This window comes from Hemiscyllium ocellatum, chromosome 13 (genome assembly GCF_020745735.1).
Source record: "Hemiscyllium ocellatum isolate sHemOce1 chromosome 13, sHemOce1.pat.X.cur, whole genome shotgun sequence".
NCBI classification, from domain to species: domain Eukaryota; kingdom Metazoa; phylum Chordata; class Chondrichthyes; order Orectolobiformes; family Hemiscylliidae; genus Hemiscyllium; species Hemiscyllium ocellatum.
In genome coordinates, this window is record NC_083413.1 from 23,416,109 (window position 1) to 23,441,238 (window position 25,130).

A 25,130-nucleotide genomic window follows, 5' to 3' on the forward strand; every position below is an offset into this window, starting at 1 on the left:
CCCCTCCAACCCCCCATTCACCTATTGTACTCTATGCTACGTTCTCCCCACCCCCATCCCCCTCTCATTTATCTCTGCACTCTGCAGTCACCCTGCCTCTATGCCTGATGAAGGACTTTTGCCCGAAACATCGATTTTCCTGCTCCTCGGATGCTGCCTGAACTGCTGTGCTTTTCCAGCACCACTCTAATCTAGACTCTGGTTTCCAGCATCTGCAGTCCTTGTTTTTACTTAAGGGACACGTGCCTTGTGGTTTACTATGTACACCATGTAGTTTATTGCATGAGGTAATCATGTACAAAATATCTTCATAATTTAAACACAGTCATGGAAATAGAGAATGCTGGAGAAGCTCAGCAAGCCTGGCCTGTGCAGTGAGAGAAATAGAGTTAACATCTGGAGTCCAATATGACTCTTCTTCAGACACTTTTGATTCAAAGTCAACTGATACTAGACTTGAAACAATAAATCAGGTTCTATCTCTGCAGGAGCTGCCAGATCTGTTGAATGTTTCCAGCATTTCCTGTTTTATTTCAGATTTTCAGCACCCAGAGTGTTTTGCTTTTATTTGATTGTTACACATTCTATTGGGGGACCTGGGCATATAGGTCTTTACCTGACAAGATTCTGTGATATTTTGACTTTCCTCCTCCAAGTCTTTATAACATCATCAGGTTGGGTGCAACTTAATGGAGTCTTTCAGAACCATTACCTGATGCACCATAGATGCGGCAGGTTGAAGATTCATGTTCCACTGTAGCAATGTGAGCCTAAATCTGTATCATTGATGGTCCTGCGCAACACTGGGAAAATACTGTACCATTAGAGCTGTTGCCCTTTATTTGGGAAGTTAAGCTGAGGACCTGTCTGTCCTTTCGGGTGCATATAAAAAGTCCCACTGCCACAGTGTTGAAGAAAGGCAGAGGAGGTCTTGCCAGTCTCCATGGGCCACCATTCACCCCTCACTCATACTCACTAATTATAGATAAACTCTTTATAATCATTTTGCTGTTTGAGGGAGTCCACAAATTGGCTGCTACACTATGACAGTAATTATACTTCAGAGTTTTTCTTGTGCTGTCCTATGGATGTGATCAGTGCAGTATGTTCCTTGCTATGTAACTGGTTCTATGGATAACAGCTTGGATCCGTAGTGAATCTTAACCATAGAGGTGTAGAGATCTAAAGCATCGAAAAAAGCCTTTTGGCCCATTGATCTGCTTCAGTCAAAAACAACCACCTATTTATTTTTATCCCATTTTCAAGCATCACAAGTGTACATCTAGATAGTTCCAAAATATATACTAACACTTTATATTGATCACAAAGCTTTTTAAAACCTTCCTGGTTTTCCAGGTGCTGCGATCAGCTGCTGATTGGTCGTGTGGGATCAAGTATCATGAAGAATCGATTCACAACGCATACATACATGTTATTGAAAACAGTAAACACTACATCTACATTGAGGTGAGTACCTGCCCATCACTGAGAGCGCAGTTACCTCAATACTGTGTAGATTTGCTTCTGCCTAAGTCAGTCATCCACATGTAACTCTGGAAAACTTTTGCAGCATTTCTAATTCATGCAATGTTCTGGAGTGTGGCCATCCACACACAACACATACTGTGTGTTGCATATGCCCCATGCACTACGGTTTACAGTATACAGTGCATCCACTTGGGGAGGAAAAACAGTAAAAAGGGATATTACTTGAATGGTAAAAAAAATTGTAGCCTGCTGCTGTGCAAAGGGACCTGGGTGCCCTTGTGCTTGAATAACAGAAGGTTGGTCTACAGGTACAACAAGTAATTAAGAGGGCAAATGGAATTTTATCCTTCATTGTTAAAAGGATTGAGTTTAAAAGTAGGGAGGTTACGTTGCAGCTGTACAGGGTGCTGGTGAGACCACGCCTGGAGTGTTGTGTGCACTTTTGGTCTCCTTACTTGAGAAAGGATGTACTGGGCTGAAAATGTGTTGCTGGAAAAGCACAGCAGGTCAGGCAGCATCCAAGGAGCAGGAGAATCGACGTTTCGGGCATGAGCACTTCTTCAGGAATGAGGAAAGTGTGCCAAGCAGGCTAAGATAAAAAGTAGGGAGGAGGGACTTGGGGGAGGGGCGTTGGAAATGCGATAGGTGGAAGGAGGTTAAGGTGAGGGTGATAGGCCGGAGTGCAGGTTGGGAGGGGGGCGGAGAGATCAGGAAGAAGATTGCAGGTTAGGAAGGTGGTACTGAGTTCGAGGGTTGGGACTGAGACAAGGTGGGGGGAGGGGAAATAAGGAAACTGGAGAAATCTGAGTTCATCCCTTGTGGTTGGAGGGTTCCTAGGCAGAAGATGAGGCGCTCTTCCTCCAGCCGTCGTGTTGCTATGGTCTGGCAATGGAAGAGTCCAAGAACCTGCATGTCCTTGGCGGAGTGGGAGGGGGAGTTGAAGTGTTGAGCCACGGGGTGGTTGGGTTGGTTGGTCCAGGTGTCCCAGAGGTGTTCTCTGAAATGTTCCGCAAATAGGCAGCCTGTCTCCCCAATATCAAGGAGGCCACATCGGGTGCGGCGGATGCAGTAAATGATGTGTGTGGAGGTGCAGGTGAATTTGTGGCGGATATGGAAGGATACCTTGGGGCCTTGGAGGGAAGTAAGGAGGGAGGTGTGGGCACAAATTTTGCATTTCTGGTGGTTGCAGGGGAAGGTGCCGCGAGTGAAGGTTGGGTTGGTGGGGGGGTGTGGACCTGACGAGGGAGTCATGGAGGGAGTGGTCTTTTCGTAACGCTGATAGGGGAGGGGAGGGAAATATATCCCTGGTGTTGGGGTCCATTTGGAGGTGGTGGAAATGATGACGGATGATACGATGTATATGGAGGTTGGTGGGGTGGTAGGTGAGGACCCGTGGGGTTCTGTCCTGGCTTCAGGAATGAGGAAAGTGTGCCAAGCAGGCTAAGATAAAAGATAGGGAGGAGCTTTAGGAATGTGGAAAGTGTGCCAACTAGGCTAGGATAAAAGGTAGGGAGGAGCTTCAGGAATGAGGAAACTGGCAAAGGAAGTCCTAGCACTGGAGTGGGTGCAGAGGAGGTTCACTAGGTTGATTCCAGAATTGAGGGGGTTGGCTTATGAGGAGAGACTGAATAGACTGGGATTATATTCATTGGAATTCAGAAGAATGGGGGGTGGAGGGAGTCTTATAGAAACACAAAGTTATGAAGGGAATAGATACTAAAGAAGTAGAGAGGATGTTTCTAATGGTGGGTGAAACTAGGACAAAAAGGCACAGCCTCAAAATTAGGGGGACCAGATTTAGGACCGAATTGAGAAGGAACTTCTTCACCCAGAAGGTTGTGAATCAATGAAATCCCCTGTCCAGTGAAGTTGTTGAAGCTTCCTCAGTGAATGTTTTTAAAGCTAAGATAGACAATTCTCTGAACAGTAAAGGAATTAAGGGTTATGGTGAGCTGGTGGGTGAGTGGAGCTGAGTGGACAAAAAGATCAGACATGATCTTATTGAATGGTGGAGCAGGCTCGACGGGCCAGATGGCCTACTCCTGCTCCTAGTTCTTATGTTTTTATAATGTGCTATATATGTAACGTTGGGGCTATGGAAGGAGAGGAATCACAAGAGGCCCAATGGCAACCCTGGAGGGTCCAGGGCTGGGGAAATTACATTGTCAGGAGGGTGAAACCATGAAAGGATTTGAAAATAAAAATGTGAGTTTTTTAAAGTTGAGTTGCTGCTGGAAAGAAAACTAATGTGGATCAATAAACACCCAGGGTAATGGACAAATGGGACTTGGAAGCAGGAAGCAATGTTTTGGACAGGCTGCAGTTTAATCGAGGGAACAGGATGAGAGGCTGGCCAGGAATGACTTAAATAGTCGAGTCTGGGTGGGTTGAAGGTCTCCAAAGCAGATGTGAACTTTAGAAAGGAAAATAAAAGCAGGAGATCTCATACCTAGAAGCTGTAAAATGAGTTGAAGATGGAAACCATCTGACGGACTAAAAGATAATCATACATTAAACATCCTGCTCATCCTGTCTCCTCTTTCTCTGTGTTTAATCAGAACCAGTTCTTCATCAGTTGTGCTGACAACAAGTACATCTTCAATAAAATTGGTGATGCCATTGTACAACGAATCCTGAGGGCTTACAGGTAATACAATATGATCATTCAGAACTGAGGCAGATACAGTGCAGAGACAGATGTCTCCATCAGAACCTCCATTCAGCTGAACTGCTTCTGCAAGAAACCCTTATACTGCCTTTCTCCCTGTTTAAAACTAGAACTTTGGAACAGAAGGAGGCCATTTAGCTCTCTGAGAGGTGCTAGTCTACTGGTATTATTGCTGGACTGTTAATCCAGAGATCTGGGGATGTGGGTTCAAATACTGCCATGGCAGATGGTGGAATTTGTATTCAATAACAATGAATAAAATCTGGAATTAGGAGTCTCATGATGACTATTAATCCATCATCAGGAAAACCCATTTTGCTCATAAATGTTCTTTAGGGAACGAAATTGCCATCCATACCAAGTCTGGCCTACATGTGACTCCAGACCCAGAGCAATGTGATTAACTCTTCACTGCTCTCTGGGCAATGATATTCACTGTCTTTAATGTTGTGCTTACTAAAAAAATAGCCCAATCTATCCTTTCTTGGTCTGAAATGGATAATCTCACATTTGCTTTTAACAAACTCCATTTGCCAAAGCCTATTCATCTAATCTATCCATATCCTGTTGTAATGTTAAGCTTTTTTCAATGCTGTATACAATACTGCCCAATCCTATGTCAACAGCAAATTTGGACATTTGACTTTTTATGCCACTATCCAGTCACTAATGAATATTGTGAATAATTGAGGGTCCAACACTGATCCCTGCAAAACACCATGAGTCACATCCTGCCAATTTGAGTAATTAATTCCAACTCTCTGTTTCCTGCCAGTCTACCAATTTCCTATCCATATCAATAATTTACCATCAATTCTGGACTTTCACCTTAGCCAACAGTTTCTAGTGTGGGACTTTATTATATGCCTACTAGAAATCAATATAAACAACATTCATTGACTTACATCTGTCTACCACTTTTGGCACCGCTTCAAAAAGCTCTTTGTTCGGTATGACTTTCTCTTCATGAATTCGTGATAACTCTCTCTGATTTACTGAGATGTTTAATAATCAACCACTGTCGATCATTGTAAAATCAAATCTGGTTCACAAGTATCCTTCAGGGAAGGAAATCTGCCATCCTTACTTGGTCTGGCCTACATATGACTCCAGACCCGCAATATTGAGTTTGACTCTTACCTGTCCTCCGAAATGGCCCAGCAAAATACACAGTTCAAAAGCAATTAGGGGTGGGCAATAAATACTGGCCAGCATTGCCCACCTCCCATGTAAGAATATTGAAGATCACTGGGATGATAGGTGAATGGGACTTCACATAGCACCTGGGAAGCACAGTTTGGGATTTTCAGGAATTTGGTCTGGAGGGGCTTGGATTGAGCACAGTGTAACAAGGCATGGATGAGCTAGAGTTTTACTCAGAGCCAGGGTATATGTCAGAGCTCAATAACCGGGACCGAAGGCCCCTGGGTCCCAACTGGGCTCACTAATGGGTCAGTGGGCCATTGTGCTCTGGTCAGAGGCAGGACCAGGAGCTAGGAGCAGCACCAAGGCCTGTGGGTTCTAGCCATTGCCATTGTTTCCTTAATGGAGGAGCTGAGGCCAGCGATGTTGCAAAGGTGAAAGGTGAGAGGCCAGTTGGCTTTGTTCACTTCCTCATTACCCTGCTCTGTCCCACTCTCTCCAGCCTGAAGTTTTGGAAATAATGCTATTTTACTACTGTTACATAAACCCCTGCATCAGAAGCTCATGTTGTCAATTGCCTGAGGTGTCTGCCAATTAATAGGATTGTTGGGTTTAATGTTTATATTGGAACTTTGTGTTGTGTATTTAACCTGCCCAATGAGAGTAAAAACTGCTTCAGGGAGGTTAAAACCATTCCAACAGGGCCAAAAGCTTGCTTTTCACAAAGACAAGCTCACAAATCTCCCTTTGTTATGCTCAAACAATTGCACAGAGTAAACAGACCCCTCCAAAGTAAGCAGAAACCACCCTTCCAAGTTGGGTTGGTAGTTAGCTTTGCACTGGTTGAGGAAAGAACTTTTACCGTCTTTTGTAGTTAAGCTGGGAATTTGTGTTGCAGACGTTTAGTCTCCTGTCTAGGTGACATACTCAGTGCTTAGGAGCCTCCTGTGAAGCCAATCAATAAGCACATCGACCTGGACCCAATATACCGACCACTGCAGCGGACAGCAACTGACAACCGGAAGCGGCAGATACAAACCACGATAAATGCCGGAGGAAACAGCACAGAAGTGCTTCACAGGAGGCTCCCAAGCACTGAGGATGTCACCTAGACAGGGCACGAAATGTCTGCAACACAAATTCCCAGCTCGGCGAATAGAACCACAACAACAATGAGCACCCGAGCTACAAATCTTCTCCCAAACTTTGTAGTTAAACAAAAATCACATGACGCTAGGTTACAGTCCAGCAGGTTTATTCAAAATTACAAGCTTTTGGAGCGGTGTTTCTTCATCAGGTCGCTAGTGGGGCAAGATACATAGGAGCTGAAAACGTGTTACTGGAAAAGCGCAGCAGGTCAGGCAGCATCCAAGGAGCAGGAGAATCGACGTTTCGGGCATAAGCCCTTCTTCAGGCCCGAAACGTCGATTCTCCTGCTCCTTGGATGCTGCCTGACCTGCTGTGCTTTTCCAGCAACACATTTTCAGCTCTGATCTCCAGCATCTGCAGTCCTCACTTTCTCCTCCAACATACATAAGGACACAGAATTTATAAGTAAAAGAATCAAAGTGTCATATAACTGATGTGATGTATTTGACAAACCAAGATGGCTATTAAGTCTTTAATCACTAAGAATGGTGATGCAGGTTTTGATAAGTGGCCTTACTTTGACAGGGAACTTGTGTAAAGGCACTTGCTTCCTGGGTCTACCAAACCTCTGCCTTAATGTCATAACAACAGCTCAAAGTTAAAATGCTGCCTAACTATGAGGCTCACTGCGTAGATTGGGTTGGACAGCTGGTTACCTTTGTTCCATTGGTTAAGGAGGCCGGTGAGTGGGTTGGCTACAGGTTTGGATCAAGATTCAGATCCTTAAAAGATTAAACTCTCTTCCCAACCCAAGTATATCAGTTTACTTGGATTAAAATTCCTCACTTGTATTTAAATAGCAGCATTCACTTCCCAAAATATTTTAAAAACAATGTTGCATCACCGAATGGCTACACTTCAATGGTGGCCATTCAGCCCATCAGTGCTGGCTTTCCAAATGAGCATCTCATTGAGTGCCATTCTCCTGCTTTCTCCCCATAAACATGCATATTGTTCTTTTTAAGCAACCGTCTATTTCACTTTTGAAAGGCTGAATTAAACTTACATAGTGCCCACAGTGTTAGATGCATTAGTCAGAGGGAAATGGGTCAGGGTGGATTACTGTTCGGAGGGTCGGTATGGACTTGATAAAAGTGGGCGGCACGGTGGTACAGTGGTTAGCACTGCTGCCTCACAGCGCCAGGGACCCGGGTTTGATTTCTGCCGCGAGCAACTGTCTGTGTGGAGTTTGCACATTCTCCCCGTGTCTACGTGGGTTTCCTCCGGGTGCTCCGGTTTCCCCCACAATCCAAAGTTGTGCAGGTTAGGTGAATTGGCCATGCTAAATTACCCGTAGTGTTAGGTGAAGGGTAAATGTAGGGGCATGGGTGGGTTGCGCTTCGGCAGGTCGGTGTGGACCTGTTGGGCCGAAGGGCCTGTTTCCACACTGTAAGTAATCTAATCTAACCTCACCTCCCGCGCACACTCAGGGAGTGCATTCCAGACACTAACCAGCTGCTGCACAACAAATGTTTCTTCACATCAATTTTGCCTCATACTAGTTCTTTAAATTGGTGTCCTTTCATTCTCAAAGTTTTTTTACAAATGGAAAAAAATTCTCCCTTTTTAACCTGTCTATACTGTTCATAGAACATAGAACAATACAGCACAGAACAGGCCCTTCGGCCCACAATATTGTGCCAAACATCTATCCTAGATTAAGCATCCATCCATGTACCTATCCAATTGCCGCTTAAAGGTCGCCAATGATTCTGACTCTACCACTCCCACAGGCAGCGCATTCCATGCCCCCACCACTCTCTGGGTAAAGAACCCACCCCTGACATCTCCCCTATACCTTCCACCCTTCACCTTAAATTTATGTCCCCTTGTAACACTCTGTTGTACCCGGGGAAAAAGTTTCTGACTGTCTATTCTATCTATTCTTCTGATCATCTTATAAACCTCTATCAAGTCACCCCTCATCCTTCGCCGTTCCAACGAGAAAAGGCCGAGAACTCTCAACCTATCCTCGTACGACCTATTCTCCATTCCAGGCAACATCCTGGTAAATCTCGTCTGCACCCTCTTCAAAGCTTCCACATCTTTCCTAAAGTGAGGCGACCAGAACTGCACACAGTACTCCAAATGTGGCCTAACCAAAGTCCTGTACAGCTGCAACATCACTTCACGACTCTTGAATTCAATCCCTCTGCTAATGAACGCTAATACACCATAGGCCTTCTTACAAGCTCTATCCACCTGAGTGGCAAATTTCAAAGATCTATGTACATAGACCCTAAGATCCCTCTGCTCCTCCACCTGACTAAGAATCCTACCGTTAACCCTGTATTCCGCATTCTTATTTGTTCTTCCAAAATGGACAACCTCACATTTGGCAGGGTTGAACTCCATCTGCCAATCCTCAGCCCAGCTCTGCATCATATCTAAGTCCCTTTGCAGCCAACAACAGCCCTCCTCACTGTCCACAACTCCACCAATCTTCGTATCATCTGCAAATTTACTGACCCACCCTTCGACTCCCTCATCCAAGTCATTAATAAAAATTACAAACAGCAGAGGACCCAGAACTGATCCCTGCAGAACTCCACTTGTAACTGGGTTCCAGGCTGAATATTTACCATCTACCACCACTCTCTGACTTCGACCGGTTAGCCAGTTCTCTATCCAACTGGCCAAATTTACCACTATCACATGCCTCCTGACTTTCCGCATAAGCCTACCATGGGGAACCTTATCAAATGCCTTACTAAAATCCACGTACACTACATCCACTGCTCTACCCTCATCCACATGCTTGGTCACCTCCTCAAAGAATTCAATAAGACTTGTAAGGCAAGACCTACCCTTCACAAATCCGTGCTGGCTGTCCCTAATCAAGCAGTGTCTTTCCAGATACTCATAAATCCTATCCCTCAGTACCCTTTCCATTACTTTGCCTACCACAGAAGTAAGACTAACTGGCCTGTAATTCCCGGGGTTATCCCTATTCCCTTTTTTGAACAGGGGCACAACATTCGCTACTCTCCAGTCCCCTGGTACCACCCCCATTGACAGTGAAGACGAAAAGATCATTGCCAACGTTACTGCAATTTCCTCTCTTGCTTCCCACATAATCTTAGGATATATCCCGTCAGGCCCGGGATACTTGTCTATCCTCAAGTTGTTCAAAATGTCCAACACATCTTCCTTCCTAACAAGTATCTCTTCTAGCTTACCAGTCCGTTTCACACTCTCCTCTTCAATAATACGGTCCCTCTCGTTCGTAAATACTGAAGAAAAGTACTCATTCAAGACCTCTCCTATCTCTTCCGACTCAATACACAGTCTCCTACTACTGTCCTTGATCGGACCTACCCTCTTTCTCATCATTCTCATGTTTCTCACATACGCATAAAATGCCTTGGGGTTATCCTTGATCCTATCCGCCAAGAATTTTTCAAGCCCTCTCTTAGCTCTCCAAATCCCTTTCTTCAGGTCCCTTCTGGCTATCCTGTATCCCTCCATTGCTCTGTCTGAACCCTGTTTCCTCAACCTTATGTAAGCCTCCTTCTTCCTCTTTACTAGACATTCAACCTCCCTCGTCAACCAAGGTTCCCTCACATGACCATTTCTTTCCTGCCTGATAGGTACATACATATCAAGGACACGTCGTATCTGCTCCTTGAAAAAGTTCCACATTTCCACCACATCCTTCCCTGACAGCCTATGCTCCCAACTTATGCTCCTCAAATCCTGTCTTACAGCATCGTAATTTCCCTTCCCCCAATTGTAAAATCTACCCTGTTGTGCGCACCTATCTCTCTCCATAACTAAGGTGAAAGTCACAGAATTATGGTCACCATCACCAAAATGTTCACCCACTAACAAGCCCATCACTTGTCCCGGTTCATTACCGAGTACCAAATCCAATATGGCCTCCCCTCTGGTTGGACAATCTACATACTGAGTTAGAAAAGCTTCCTGGACACACTGCACAAACACCACCCCATCCAATCTACTTGATCTAAAGAGCTTCCAGTCAATATTTGGGAAGTTGAAGTCGCCCATGGCTACGACCCTGTGGCTTCTGCACCTTTCCAAAATCTGTTTCCCAATCTGTTTCTCCATATCTCTGCTGCTATTGAGGGGCCTATAGTAAACACCCAACAAGGTGACTGCACCTCTCCTATTTCTGACTTCAGCCCATACTATCTCCAAAGGCAGATCCCCCTCAAACTTCCTTTCTGCAGCCGTTATACCATTTCTAATTAGCAATGCCACCCCCCCCTCCTTTTTTACCACCCTCCCTAATCTTACTGAAACATCTGTAACCAGGAACCTCCAACAACCTTTCCTGTCCCTCATCTATCCACGTTTCTGTGATTTTGAAAAACTCTCAATTCTCCTCTCAGCCTTCTCAAGTCCAAGAAAACAATTCTAACTTCTAGAGCCTCTTATCACAACTAAAGTTTCTCATCATTGCAACCACTCTCATAAACCTCTTCACCATTGTCTCGTACGCTTTCACATCCTTCCTAAAATGCAGTGTCCAAAATCGTACATAGCACTCCAGCTAAAGTCTAACTAGTCTCTTACATACATACAGCATAACCTCCTTGCCCCTGTACTCTGTGCTTTCATTGATAAACCCTAGGATGCTGTACTCTTTATTAATCAGTTCCTCAGGCTGTCATGCCATCTTAATGGCTTATGTACATATACACCAACGTTCCTCTGCTTCACTACCACCAGAGTAATATTATTTATTTACTTTTTGTCTGTCCCATGTTCTTGTAACCAAAACATTATCACATTATACTTTCCTACTTTGAACCTCATCTGCCAGTGGTCTGCCCACTGTTTGGCACAGTTTTTTTCACATTTTACAATGCTTCCAAATTTAGTATCATGTGCGGATTTTGAAACTCTGTCCTGTACCCCTAGGTCTAGATCATTAATATGCAATCAGGAAAGATATTTTGAAAGTGAATACAGTGTTGTATGTGGAGAGTATTTCCATTCAACATGTTTTACTTCTGAAGTACTGCATTTTATTTTTTCTGATCTGAATCCTATTGGCCAGTGTTTGACTTGCTTACGCGGTCTATTTTACTCATCCTATAAGTGCTTTTTTTTCTCACTTGGCTTCTGCTGTGACTCCACAAGATGCCATTTTCACCTAGGAGGAGGGTCACAAAGTTATAGGTTCAAGTCCCACTTCAGAATCATGACCATAAAACTGAGACTGGTTCTCCCGGTGCAGAGGTTACTGCAATATTGCAGGTGCTACCTTTCAAAGGAGTTATCTGTTCTCCAAGGGAGACAATACAGATTCTGTGGCTGGTATTTTAAAAATGAGCATGGGAATTCTCCCCAGTATTGTGGACGTAATTTAGTTTTTTTTAACCAGCTACAGTGATGTTGTGGTAATTTCACTGGGTGAGTAACCTTGAACCACAGGCTCATGTTTTGGGCAAGACGGATGCAGTTTTTGTCATTAATTCATGGGACATGGGTGTCACTTCCTAGTCCAGCCTTTACAGCCTATCCTTGATTGTCCAGAAGGCAGTTCAGAGTCAACCACATTTCAGTGGACCTGGATTCACATGGAGACCAGTTGATGCTGTTACCATTGGGCTAGCTCTTTATTCCAGATTTTAATGAATATAAATTTCACCATCTTTGAACACTGGATTTGAACCCATGTCCCTGGAACATTAGCTTGGGATTCTGGATTGCTCAACCAGTGACATTATCAATATATCACTGCATCCTCTTAAAAATCTCACCATTCTCCCATAAAACACAACAAAATCAGGAATTAAAAACTAATGTAATGGTGATAATACTACTTGGGGTGGCATGTTGGCTCAGTGGTGAGCACTGTTGCCTTACAGCACTAGGGTCCCAGGTTCAATTCCTGCCTCAGGTGACTGTCTGTGTGGAGTGTGCACATTCACCCTGTGTCTGTGTGGATTTCCTCCCGGTCCAAAGACGTGCAGGTCAGGTGAGTTGGCTGTGCTAAATTGCCCACAGTGTTAAGTACATTAGTTAGAGGGAATTGGGTCTGGGTGAGTTACTTTTCAGAGGATCCAAGGGCCTGTTTCCACACTATAGGGAATCTAATCTACTCTTCTCATAATAATCCATCTGATTCACTAATGTCCTTTCAGAAAGGGAATTTGCCCTCCTTGTCTGATTGCAGATCCACAACAATGAAATGGCTGAGTAAACCAGTCACTTTTTCAAACTGCTGTAAAGTCTTAACAAAGAAATAAAACTGGATAAACCATCCACATCCATCTCGACACCAGAAATGCCAATGGCAAACACTGAAACAAATTTTCTGGAGGTTAATCACATTGTTGTTTGTTGGAGCTTGCTGTGTCAAAATCAGCTGCCATAATGACCTCCATTATAACAGTGACTACACTTTAAAAAAATAAGTTGTTGGTTGCTTAGCTCTTTGAGCCATTGTGAGGTGGTGAAAGACAGTATAAAAGTGCAAGGTCTTCATTTTATTGTTTCATGTGATGAAGCTAGATAGTGAAGCGCTAGACATTTTAACCAAGATCACGTGACCAAATGTCTGGCTTGAGATTTGAAGCCCCCAGACCTCCATAGTGTCATTACTGACTGAGTTCAAGCAAGCACCACTAAATCATGTTAGCTGCTACTTTCTTCCATTCCTCTTAATTGGATATCACTGTACACTGTTTGCTTGCTATGGATGCCACATTAATGCAGTCACCAAGCTGTGGAGAAAGTGTTTCATTGGTTGAGAAGTAATTTGAGCCAGAGACTCTGCCAGACAAAACAGGCAACAGCAGCCTGGTGGTGCTGTCACCTAACTGGTTATCCTGCGAGACAGACTAATGATTCTTCAATGTAAGCTTTCATCCAATGTGTCACATCAAGGCTATCTATCCTGATTACTCCCTATGGGAGTGAGTTACCTCTCTGGATACATCTCCTGAATTCCTGATTGGATTGATTAATCACTATCTTAGATTGATGACTCCCAGTTCTGGCTTACAAATCGTGATAAATCTTCTCTGCATATACCCTATCAAGGTGACATCCTCAGTGCTTGGGAGCCTCCTGTGAAGCGCTTCTGTGATCTTTCCTCCAGCATTTGTAGTGGTTTGAATCTGTCACTTCCGGTTGTCAGTTCTAGCTGTCCGTTGCAGTCGGTTGGTATATTGGGTCCAGGTCGATGTGCTTATTGATTGAATCTGTGGATGAGTGCCATGCCTCTAGGAATTTCCTGGCTGTTCTCTGTTTGGCTTGTCCTATAATAGTAGTGTTGTCCCAGTCGAATTCATGTTGCTTGTCATCTGCGTGTGTGGCTACAAAACACTACATAGGACAAACAGGAAGACAGCTAACGATCCGCATCCATGAACACCAACTAGCCACGAAACGACACGACCAGCTATCCTTAGTAGCCACACACGCAGATGACAAGCAACATGAATTCGACTGGGACAACACTACTATTATAGGACAATCCAAACAGAGAACAGCCAGGGAATTCCTGGAGGCATGGCACTCATCCACAGATTCAATCAATAAGCACATCGACCTGGACCCAATATACCGACCACTGTAACGGACAGCTGGAACTGACAACCGGAAGCGGCAGATTCAAACCACTATAAATGCCGGAGGAAAGATCACAGAAGCGCTTCACAGGAGGCTCCCAAGCACTGAGGATGTCGCCTAGACAGGGGACGAAACGTCTGCAACACAAATTCCCAGCTCAGCGAACAGAACCACAACAACGAGCATCCAAGCTATAAATCTTCTCATAAACTTTGAATATCCGATCAAGCACTTCCTTAATTTTAAAGACCTCAATCAGTCACTCACTCAGTCTAGACTGGCTTCATCATGTCGAGGAGATGGCAGCATCAAATATTTTTATTTGGAAACTTGTGGTTTTCTGTAAAAGGGAATTAGTTTCAAATCATTGTGATTCAACACAGACGAGGCGATCCTGCCCTGTGAAAGAGTTATGCAATTAGACAAGAATAAAAGAAAAAAAATTCTCTGAGAGCAACATTCCAGCTTCTCCAATCTCTCTTCGTTTTCTAAACAGAAGAGCTCTGACCTGTTCAATGTTTCCTGATAGATATAAACTCCCAGTTCTGGTAACATTCAAATTGTTCGCTCTAGAGTGCCTCTAAATCCTTGTATTCACCTTCAACTAGTTCATAAATCGAGAATAAAAAGCTAAACTTATTACTGATCCATCAGATTGTTGGAAAGGAAATTTGCTATCTTTACTATGTATGGCCTACATGTGATTCCAGATACAGTTAATGTGGTTGACTCTTAATGCGCTCTGAAATAGCTGAAGTAGCCAACTCAAATGTAGTACTTTACCACAACCTATTCAAGGGTATTCAGGGTTGGATAATTTTAAAAAAATTTGAGAAGTGTCATTTCCAGTTGCTTACAGCTCAAAAATGAATTTAAAAAGTGTGCCTAATTAAGCTGATTAAATTTTTTGAATCCAAAACAGAGGTTTGATGATGGTGGTGCAATATATGTTAGCAAGATTAGTAGATCAGGTTGAGGTTCTGGATGTAGGATAGCTTGCTGAGTTGTAAGGTTCGTCTCTTCCAACGTTTCAATACAAACGAACCAGTGAGCAAACATACATTCGCAATATATGTTATTTATACGGATTGCACAAGACATGTAATAAAGACTGACTTAACACAGTTGGAAAATAGCACATGGTGTTATCAAAATAACAGTAAAGAATTGGCTAAGGGACAGATGTTAAGAGAATAAGTGAATGACCATTTGGCTAATGGAAAGAAGATGTATGCAAAAGGATCAACAGCATCTAACCTGAACCCTACCACAGTATCATTGCTTCCCTTCAAGTTCAGTGTCTGGTTTGAGACAAGCTGAGTCCATACAACTTACCAATAATCAGCCGGTATGCATTTGGACCCAGGAGGTGTCACTGCTTTCTCCTGAAAGGCTCAGTGTTGACATCTGCTGGTGGATGGAGAGCAGAGCAACTTCGAGTTGGGTGTAGGAGAGAGGTTAAAGATGAAATGCTTGTCTAAATATTGTCTGCATTGTAGTCAACTGTAGTTTTGCTTCACCATGGGGAGGTGATGCTACAGCATCGAATAATTTGTTGAGGAAATGTGTTGAAAAACTTGGAATGAGTCAATGTACGTAGAGTCCATTCAGCCCATCATATTATCTGCTGACCCTTTGAAAAAGCTATTAATCCACCAAGCCTGCAATTGCCCTAATCCTGAAAATTCTCCTTTTGCAATATTTATTCACTTCCTTTAGAAAGTGACGATTTGATCTGGTTCCTCCACCCTGTTAGGTGAAGCATTCCAGATCAGACTAACTCATGACCTGAAAAAAAATCCTACCATCCTCATGAAATGTTTCAGGAATTAACCTAAATCTGCATCCCTGCATTTCCTATTCCTCCTGCCATTGGAAATGATCTATTGCATCAAAACCTTGCATTGTTTGGAGCATCAAGTTAAAATTCCTGACAACTACTTCTCAGTTCTCAGGAGATTGATCCAGGTCTCTGTACACGTAACCCAACTCATTGTCTCTGGAGTCATCTTGTAAATTGTCTCTTGCCCCCTTATCTCCTCAAGACCTTGCCACTCTTCCTGAATTTGGTTCCAAGACTTGGACACAGTCCTCCAGTTGGGGGCTATCCAGTGAGTTGTGAGTTTTGATCAATTTAGTCAATGTAGGCCTCCACATATTGATCCAGGTATGACCCGGACTTCAACCATCTCAACTCGTTGTGCCTTCTACAACTATTTATGGACATACAGACTCCAATCTTTCTGCTTGACCCACTTGTAGTGTGGTCAGCTTGGTTTCACTGTGATTTTGTTTATTTGTGCAGGGCGAAGCAGAGGTTTCGTGTCTATGTAGTGACGCCCCTGATGCCAGGTTTCGAAGGAGACATCTCGACAGGGGGAGGGACTGCAATCCAGGCTGTCATGCACTTCAACTACAGGTAGACCCTCAATCCAGAGACATTACCTTCTTTTACACGTGTCATGGCCACCCAAATTATCCCTAAAATCTCCTCCAGCCCACCCAGATCCCCGAGTTCTTCCAATCTGGATCTTATGCTCATTTCTGATTTTAATCATTCTCCATTGGCTACATCCATCTCCATTCTAAATGCTTCAGGTGATAATCGAGGCTGACACTCGCGCGCTAGTACTGAGGGAACACCGCACTCTCAGAGGTTCAATACTGAAGGGGTGCTGCACTGTCAGATGGTCAGTACTGAGGGAGTGCTGCACTGTCAGAGGGTCAGTACTGAGGGAATGCCGCACTGTCAGAGGGTCAGTACTGAGGGAGTGCTGCACTATCAGAGGGTTAGTACTGAGGGAGTGCTGCACTGTCAGAGGGTCAGTACTGAGGAGTGCTGCACTATCAGAGGGTTAGTACTGAGGGAGTGCTGCACTGTCAGAGGGTCAGAACTGAGGGAACACTGCACTGTCAGAGGGTCAGTGCTGCACTATCAGAGGGTTAGTACTGAGGGAGTGCTGCACTGTCAGAGGGTCAGAACTGAGGGAACACTGCACTGTCAGAGGGTCAGTGCTGCACTATCAGAGGGTTAGTACTGAGGGAGTGCTGCACTGTCAGAGGGTCAGAACTGAGGGAACACTGCACTGTCAGAGGGTCAGTACTCAGGAAATACTACACCAAATAGCGGGCTGCTTACCTTTTACCTTTCTTTCTGTCTCTGCGGGTCTCCGAGGGTGTTGGATGAGGTGATCAATGTGCCCTGCCAGTGTCCATGAATCTTAGAGTGGCTGTGCACACTCACAGCCACCCAGCTTACAGAAATATTGACCTGGGAGGTTGTACTGATGGTGTTCCTCGTTGTTTATGTCTTCATCATTCAGATTAGATTTCTTTGAAGCAGGTGTAAAGGATCCCAATTTTGATGATGAGCAGAGGAGCTGTCTTCTGCTTTCTGAACAACATTAACATCTAACGTATCACTAAACCAGACGATCCCACAATGATCAGATTGCTGCTTGTGGGAACTTGCTGTATGCTGATTTCATGCTGCATTTTCCATAAAGTAATGGTGACTGTGGTTTAAATAACATTTATTTGGCTGTAAACACCTTGGAAAATGCCAAAATGATAAAACAAGTTATTTAAATATAATTCTCTCACTCACCACTGCCCCAGTCATCCACTCTCCATTTCCCCAGGTACTAAATTTCACCTCCTCCTCTCTTTTCCAGGTTGGAGATTGGACTGTAATATTGAACTCAGTCTTCTCTCCAACCAGTCCCAGATATATTGAAGCTCAAAGACCTTATATTTCCACTGATCCTGTGTCTGCTGAGCCTGGGACTGTGTCAGTCTGTGTGATGTGTATGGTTCAGAAATCTAATTTCACCTTCCTCCATTACAGGACCATCAGCAGAGGAGAAAACTCAATTATTGAACAACTGAAGAAAGAAAGTAAGGCTTATCTACAGTGGGCAATTGATCTGAATCAGGACTAAGGGTTGGGTTAGCATCAGGCCAAGATCTCCACTCTTGATCATATCACTGAAGGGGAGATGGAGGGAGAGATTGATATTTCCTGGGAATAACCTATTTGCTACTGCACGTTGGTTTGACTTGCCCCTCCCTCACTCTCCAGTTTCTTCCCTTATCTCCTGGCAACAGTTCATAGAATCCCAACAGTGTGGAAGCAGGCCATTCAGCCCATTGAGTCACACTGACGCTCCAAAGAGCATCCCACCCACACCACCACCACCACCACCACCACCCCCACCTCCCCCCCTCCCCCCCCCCCCACCACCCCCCACCCCCCCATAACCCTGAATTTTCCATAGCTAATCCACCACGACACTATGGAAAACACAGCACAGCCAATCCATCTAACTTGTATATCTTTATTGTGTGGGAGGAAACTGAAGCACCTGGAGGAAACCCATGCAGACAGAGGTTTGAATCAAGCCTGGGTCCCTGGTGTTGTGAGGCTCCTGTGTCAATCACCGAGCGACCGTGCCATCCAGCTGTTTAACATTTCATTGATAGTATTCCTCTGAGTTCCCACTATTAATTGATCCTCACAGTACCACACATCCCAGTAGACCAATTGAAAAATGAATCAAAAGGCTCATAAATTAATTGGATTCATTTTGATTTCAGTCAAACAATAATCATCAGAGTATTTTTTATTCATTGGGATGTGAGCATTTATTGCCCATCCCTAGTTACTCTTGAGAAGGTGTTGGTAAACTACCTCCTTGAACCACTGCAGACCATGTGCTATAGGTAGACTCACAATGCCGTCAAGGAGGGCATTCCAGGACTTTGACCCAGTGGCACTGAAGGAACAGTGATATATTTCCAAGTCAGGATAGTGAGTGGCTTGAGGGGAATCTACAGGTGATAGTGTTCCCATGTATCTGTTGCCCTTGTCCTTCTAGATGGTAGTGTTTACGGGTTTGAAAGGTGCTTTTCTCAGGAGCCTTGGTGAGTTGCTGCAGGGTATCTTGTGGATAGTACACACTGCTGTCACTGATCAAGGGAGTGAGAATTTCCTTGCTTCTCTGCATGGGGTTTGTTTTCAATAATGTGCTAATGTCTTCCTGCAGATTAGTGGTTCATTAACTCACCCTCCACTCCCTCCTCTCTCTGTCCTCCCAGTGGATGATCTGTGGATCAATTATTTCTCCGTATGTGGTCTCCGGACCCACGTGGAATTGAACGGACGGTTGGTCACTGAACTCATCTATGTCCACAGCAAAATGCTGATTGCAGATGACAACACAGTCATTATCGGTGAGTGATCTTCAAGGATGAGATGAAGGAATGGTGGGATGGCATCCGACAGAGCTGAGGCTTACAGGACCAACAGAGACCACTCAGCCAGTTGTGTGTGTGTGTGAGCCAACTGAAAGAGTTATCCAATCCAACTCTTCTTTGTTAACATACTTTACTTTTGCAATCTCGACATCTCAACCAGTTATTCAATTTCCTTCTAAAGTTTCCAATTAAATCTGCTTCCATTGCCCTTTCAGGCATTGTGTTACACATTGCAAAAACCTGCCATTCCAAAGCTTTTCCTACTTTTATTTCCAACTGATAGAATTTTAAACCTGGATCCTAAACATGGCCAGTTGTGAGATTCGAGCTCCTGTTCTCAGTATGACGAGTTCAATCATGTAAGCACATTGTTAGGTATTTGAACCCAAAGAGGACAATAATTAAGGGGCTTTACACTGTAGCTAATCACTGTCTCTGGGTGTTGGTGAGTACATTGTGTAGAGTGCTTTATTCTGTATCTAGCCCAATGCTGTCTCTCTCCAGGGAGTGTTTTATGGGGACAGTGTAGAGGGATCTTCATTTATGGTTTAAAAGAGTAGAGGAAACTTTGCCTTCAGTTCAAAAAAAAGATACATTTACTTTCAATTCACATTGTGTTTAAAAGAGGAGAAGGAGCTTTCCTCTGTATGTAACTTTGGGCTATATTTGCCCAGAGAGTGTTTGATTTGTTCAGCAGAGAAGGCTTTACCCTGTGTCTAACTCCATGCTGTCCCTGTCTTGGGAGTGTTTAATGGTGACGGTATCATGGGAAGTTTATTTTCAAAGAGTAGCGGGAGCTTTGCTTTGCATCTAATCACATGGTCCATTTCTCCTGGGAGTGTTTAATGGGTGCTATGTTAAGGGAGCGTGCTGCCGCTGACCTGAGAGTGTTTTGTTGGAGACAGTGTTGAGGAAACTTTACCTTTACTTTAAAAGTGTCAGAAAGCATAACGTCCAATTTAAAGAGTAGAAGGAGTGGTACAGAGGGAACTTTACTTTATATCTAAGCCTGGACTGCTAGACTGTATCTGTTCTGGAAGTGTTCAATGGAGACAGGGTAAATGGAGTTTTACTTTCAGTTTAAAATAGTAGAGAGGGCTTTACTCTATATCTAACCCCGTGCTATGCCTGCTTTGGGAGTGATTGATAGGACAGCCATTCCTAACTGACATGGAAATGATTGACTGTCTTGGGCCATATCAGAGAGCAGTTAAGAATCAACCACATTGCCATCAGTCTGGAGTCACATTAGACTGGATAAAAACAGCAGATTTCCTTCTCTAAAATACTTTAGCAAACCAAATTGACGTTTGTAATAATTAACAGTAATTTCAATTAGTCCAGTTTTTATTGAGTGGGAAGTCCTGGTGGGATTTGAACCCATGTTCCCAAAGCATTAATTTGGGTCTCTGGATTACTAACCACATTACCACAATAGCACTGTTTTTATGTCTTGTCACTCATATAACCATAAATACCATAAATACTCATTATTTCAAAGAGGAATAGGGGAATTATTTCCAGTGTCTTGGCAAATGGTTATCCCTCCACCAACATCAAAGAGATTAATTGATCATTAATAGAATGGTGACTACAGGAGCTTGCTGTGTCCAGTCTGACATCACGACAGTAACTACGCATAAAAAAAAGACCAGCTTTTTGGATACCCTGAGATCGTGAAGGATGTGATCAAATGTAAGTGCATGGAGACTTGTTGGGGAACCATTTCAGCTTCGACTGCAGTACAGACCACCCGCACTTTGAGGAGATGGGCTGACAGGGTCAATCCATTTATGGCGGGGTGCTTGCAGGGGGTCATATTTGAACACAGGTGAGGTTGTAATGACTTTTGTGTTTGTGTCTTCCTGTGAACTCAGGTTCAGCAAACATCAATGATCGAAGTATGCTGGGAAAGAGAGACAGTGAGGTCGCGGTGATTGTGGAGGATACAGAGTTTGTGCCGTCGGTGATGGACGGGGCAGAGTACCAGGCTGGGAAATATGCTCTGCACCTCCGACTACACTGCTTCAAGTGAGTCCCCACGTAGGTCCAGAGACAGATACAGAAAGAGATCTTGGGGTTTGCACTCTTTCAGTGACCACTTCACTATAACGATCATATTCCATAGCCTCCAGGTTACTGGTCCAGTTAAGTAACTTTTTTTGTTAGAGATGTACAGCATGGAAACAGACCCTTCGGTCCAACCCATCCATGCGACCAGATATCCCAACCCAATTTAGTCCCATCTGCCAGCACTCGGCCCATATCCCTCCAAACCTTTCCTATTCGTATACCCATCCAGATGCCTCTGAAATGTTGCAATTGTACCAGCCTTCACCACATCCTCTGGCAGCTCATTCCATACACGTATCACCCTCTGCGTGAAAACTCTTCTGGTTTATGACTTTACTGTGAGGATTGAGGGACTGAGATAATTAAAGCAGCTCCTGGTAGGAAATGATGAAGATCCCAAAATTGTGGATTGGTGCCACTCCCAGCCAAACACGACAAAACAGAAAAGGGAGCTACGATGCTGGATCAGTGGGAGCAGCATGTGATAGTGGCTGCAGCGTGTACCATCTGCACGATACGCTGCAGTAACTCACCAAGGCTCCCTTGACTGTACCTATCAAACCTTTGACCTCTAAAGGATGAAGACAGCAGTTACATGGGAACACCAGGTTCCCCTCCAAGCCACTTATCATTCTGACTTGGAAATACATTGCTGTTCCTTCACTGTCACTGGGTTGATATTGCAGGAGCTCTCTCCCCAACAGCACTGTGGGTGCCCTGCACCACGTGGATTGCAGTGGTTCATGAAGACAGCTCACCAAACCTGCACAAGGACAGCTAGGCATGGAGAGCAAATCCTGATCCAGCAATCAATGCAAACATGTCAGAATAATTTTTAAAAAGAGGGCTCTGTTCTCTGAAAACCAAGCAAAGATTTTCCCACAGGACAATCCTGCGGAGTGTCTAAAGTGTACCATGTTCCCCTGTGCTGTGGGAGGCCATTCCCAGGCTGTGATCTTTGCGTATTGATTCCCACAGGCTTATTCTGGGGGGTCTAAATGATCCAACCATCGAAGTGCAAGACCCCATCAGTGAGAAGTTCTTCAAAGAAGTCTGGATTCCAACCAGTGCACGGAATGCTACAATATATGAAAAGGTACAATCATTTCCTTCACCCTCCTTATGCTAAGCTGACTGTATGTCAGGCACAGCAACTTCATGGAATCATTCAATATGTAACAAGGCAATTCAGTCCACTATGTCTGTCCTGTTTACAAGAACAATTTTTCTCACTTCTGCTCTTTCTCATTGCCCTGCAAATCTTCCCTTTCTAAGTATTGACCCAACTCCCTTATTATTGAATCTGCTCCAACTAACATTCCATGTAGCATGTCACAACAACACAAAGGATCATGGGACTGTTCAAAAGAAAAGTAGGCTATTTGGTGTTAATCTCTGTGCTCTGCTTATTGACCTTCAAGCCAATGGAAACTCTTTCTCCCATAATATACTCTGAAAGATTGTGAACAGTTTCATGAAATCTCCCCCCAACCTTCTCTGCTCTCTGGAGAACAGTCTCAGCATCTCCAGTCTCCACATTACTGAAGTCCCTCATCCTTGAAAAGATTTCATTCACTCTCCCTCTGCACCCTCTGCAAGGCCCATGGAGTCATATTGTAATTGTAGTGGAGAAGCAGAGTATGTGAATCAGTAGCAGGAGTAGGCCGGTAAGAGTAATCCTTCTTTCTTGTCTCTGTCATGTATTTATTCAACTTCCCCCTAAATGAAACAATCATATTCACCTCAAACACTCTCTGTGACAGAAAGTTCTACTGAATTCTCCCCATGGTCTGGGTTAAAAAAAAGTATTTCCTCAATTCTCTGTTCCAGATATGAGTGGCTAACTTAAGGTGGAATTTCCATTTGGGCCTAACTGCAGTTTATTGTATATTGCAACCAGAATCAGTCTGTTTCGAATTATCAAAGTGTAAAATCTGCCATGAACCCCTTAGAATGTTAAAGCAACTTTTCAGAGTGTAAAATTTGACATAGATATATTTTACTTTATCAAACATTGATATTGTCACAGAATGTCGGTGGTTACTGTGAGTATTGTATGGAAAGAGGTGTGTCTTTTTTACATTTGGAGCATGTACTTCAATTAAGTAATTCAATAGAAGGTTCCATGAGTTTTAAATAAAGCTTATTTATTTTCACAAATCTATCCTGACCGATTGCATGGCCACACCTTGGTCTCATGCATATTCATGTACAAACATACACACACACACAAATTAGATATAAAGATGGTTCACTTTTATAAATTGCAGTTAATTTATTCTCTGATTTATAATCTCCAGTCTCCCATGTGGCAGATCTATAGTTCCTTAAGGGGATCTGGTGATTTAAAATCAGGAGTAAGGATCTTTCTGAAGCATATGATTCAGATTGTGAGGTTTTGTCTAGTCAAATGTCTGGGAGATTGGCTATCAGATGATCATTGGAACTGGAGCATCTTAAATACTTTGGCTGTTTAATATTCGCTCCTGATGCCAGAGTCAGACTGATGGATTCTAATAGATCTACTGGGTCTTGGGGTGATAAAGGTCCAGTTCCTGAAACTGGTTTCAATCAGATGTGTGCTGGATTCACACAATCTAGTCTGAATAAGGGAAGTTTACAAGATATAATGGGAAGTTGAAAATTGCTGTTGAGTTTTGATCTTTCCTTTAGACTGGGCAGTCTGAAAACTTGGTAGTCTTGAGGTGTTGGCGCATCTTTAAACAATCAATGTAGGGATTCCACAGATGACTGTGAGATACCATCACCAAAGTTCACACTTAATTAGGTATTTACTGGGGACACTATACTCTCTGTACTGCAACAGCCAGAAATTTAATGATTTATGATTTAACGATTAACAATCTGAATAGCTTTCATCGATGTAAGTTCACAATATAACATTCCTGAACTGCGTGGGACAACATGTTTGAGAGTGGCAACTTGGGTGGAGTTTAATGAAAGCATCTGACAATAGGTTTACTATGATATATAATGTCAACTTATGTCCTCAAATTAAACATTACATAATAATATTAAATAATGGAAAATAATCTTGCACCATTTTTTGTCTTAAATTGGGATTCAGTATTTAGTTATTTAAAATCTAACTATAATGGAGTTCTTGCTCCAAAGGATTCCAGTTTAATATTTTGGACCTTGCTTTGGTGATTAATCCACGCTGGGAAGCATACCCGGATTTCAGGATAGGCTTACTTCTGCAAAACATCCCAGATGCTCAAATTCCTCTAAACACTATTTGCACTTACAATGTTTTGGTGTTACTTGGACTTGTAGCAGCATATTTATACAGACCATATTAGTCTGCTTCTCAAGTGAAAATATTTTCCTGATACTCATCCTCGTATTTTTTAAAGACCTCCACTCTTCAAATTTCTCTGTTCCTTAGAAAGAAATCCCAATCTGTTCGACATTTCCTGATGAATAAGTGTCCATGTTTTAATAAAACTTTTGATTTGCCTCGAGTCAGCCTTTGTCATTTCCAGACTTAATGATTCCAAGGTCTCCCCTTGGACCTCAATCTTCCATCATCTGCACCCTTCAGCTCAGCTACAACTCTGCTCACTGGTGGTGGCATAATGATAATGTCACTGGGCTAGTAATCCAAAGGGCCAGACTGGTGGCATTTACACTCTATTAATCAGATCTGTATGCTCAAGGTAGGCCCAGTATTCCTGACTATGAATCACGTCAAATGATATCAACCTGATTCACTGATGTCCTTCAGGAAATGAAATTTGCCAGCCTTACCCAGTCTGGCTTACATATGACTGCAGACCCACAG

The 25,130-nt window shown here is 43.5% G+C and overlaps 1 protein-coding gene across 5 annotated transcripts in view; it reads left to right on the plus strand.

Annotated features, from left to right (window-relative positions):
- Nucleotides 1–25,130, plus strand: part of LOC132821808 (phospholipase D1-like) — a 158,037-nt gene that overhangs the window by 127,363 nt on the left and 5,544 nt on the right. For all 5 annotated transcript variants that reach the window (XM_060834619.1, XM_060834624.1, XM_060834620.1 and 2 more), the window contains 7 exons: nt 1,357–1,467; nt 4,047–4,135; nt 16,302–16,415; nt 17,844–17,893; nt 19,094–19,228; nt 21,130–21,283; nt 22,304–22,421. In XM_060834619.1, the coding sequence (XP_060690602.1) occupies nt 1,357–1,467; nt 4,047–4,135; nt 16,302–16,415; nt 17,844–17,893; nt 19,094–19,228; nt 21,130–21,283; nt 22,304–22,421 (771 nt within the window). The remainder of the gene's footprint in view (nt 1–1,356; nt 1,468–4,046; nt 4,136–16,301; nt 16,416–17,843; nt 17,894–19,093; nt 19,229–21,129; nt 21,284–22,303; nt 22,422–25,130) is intronic.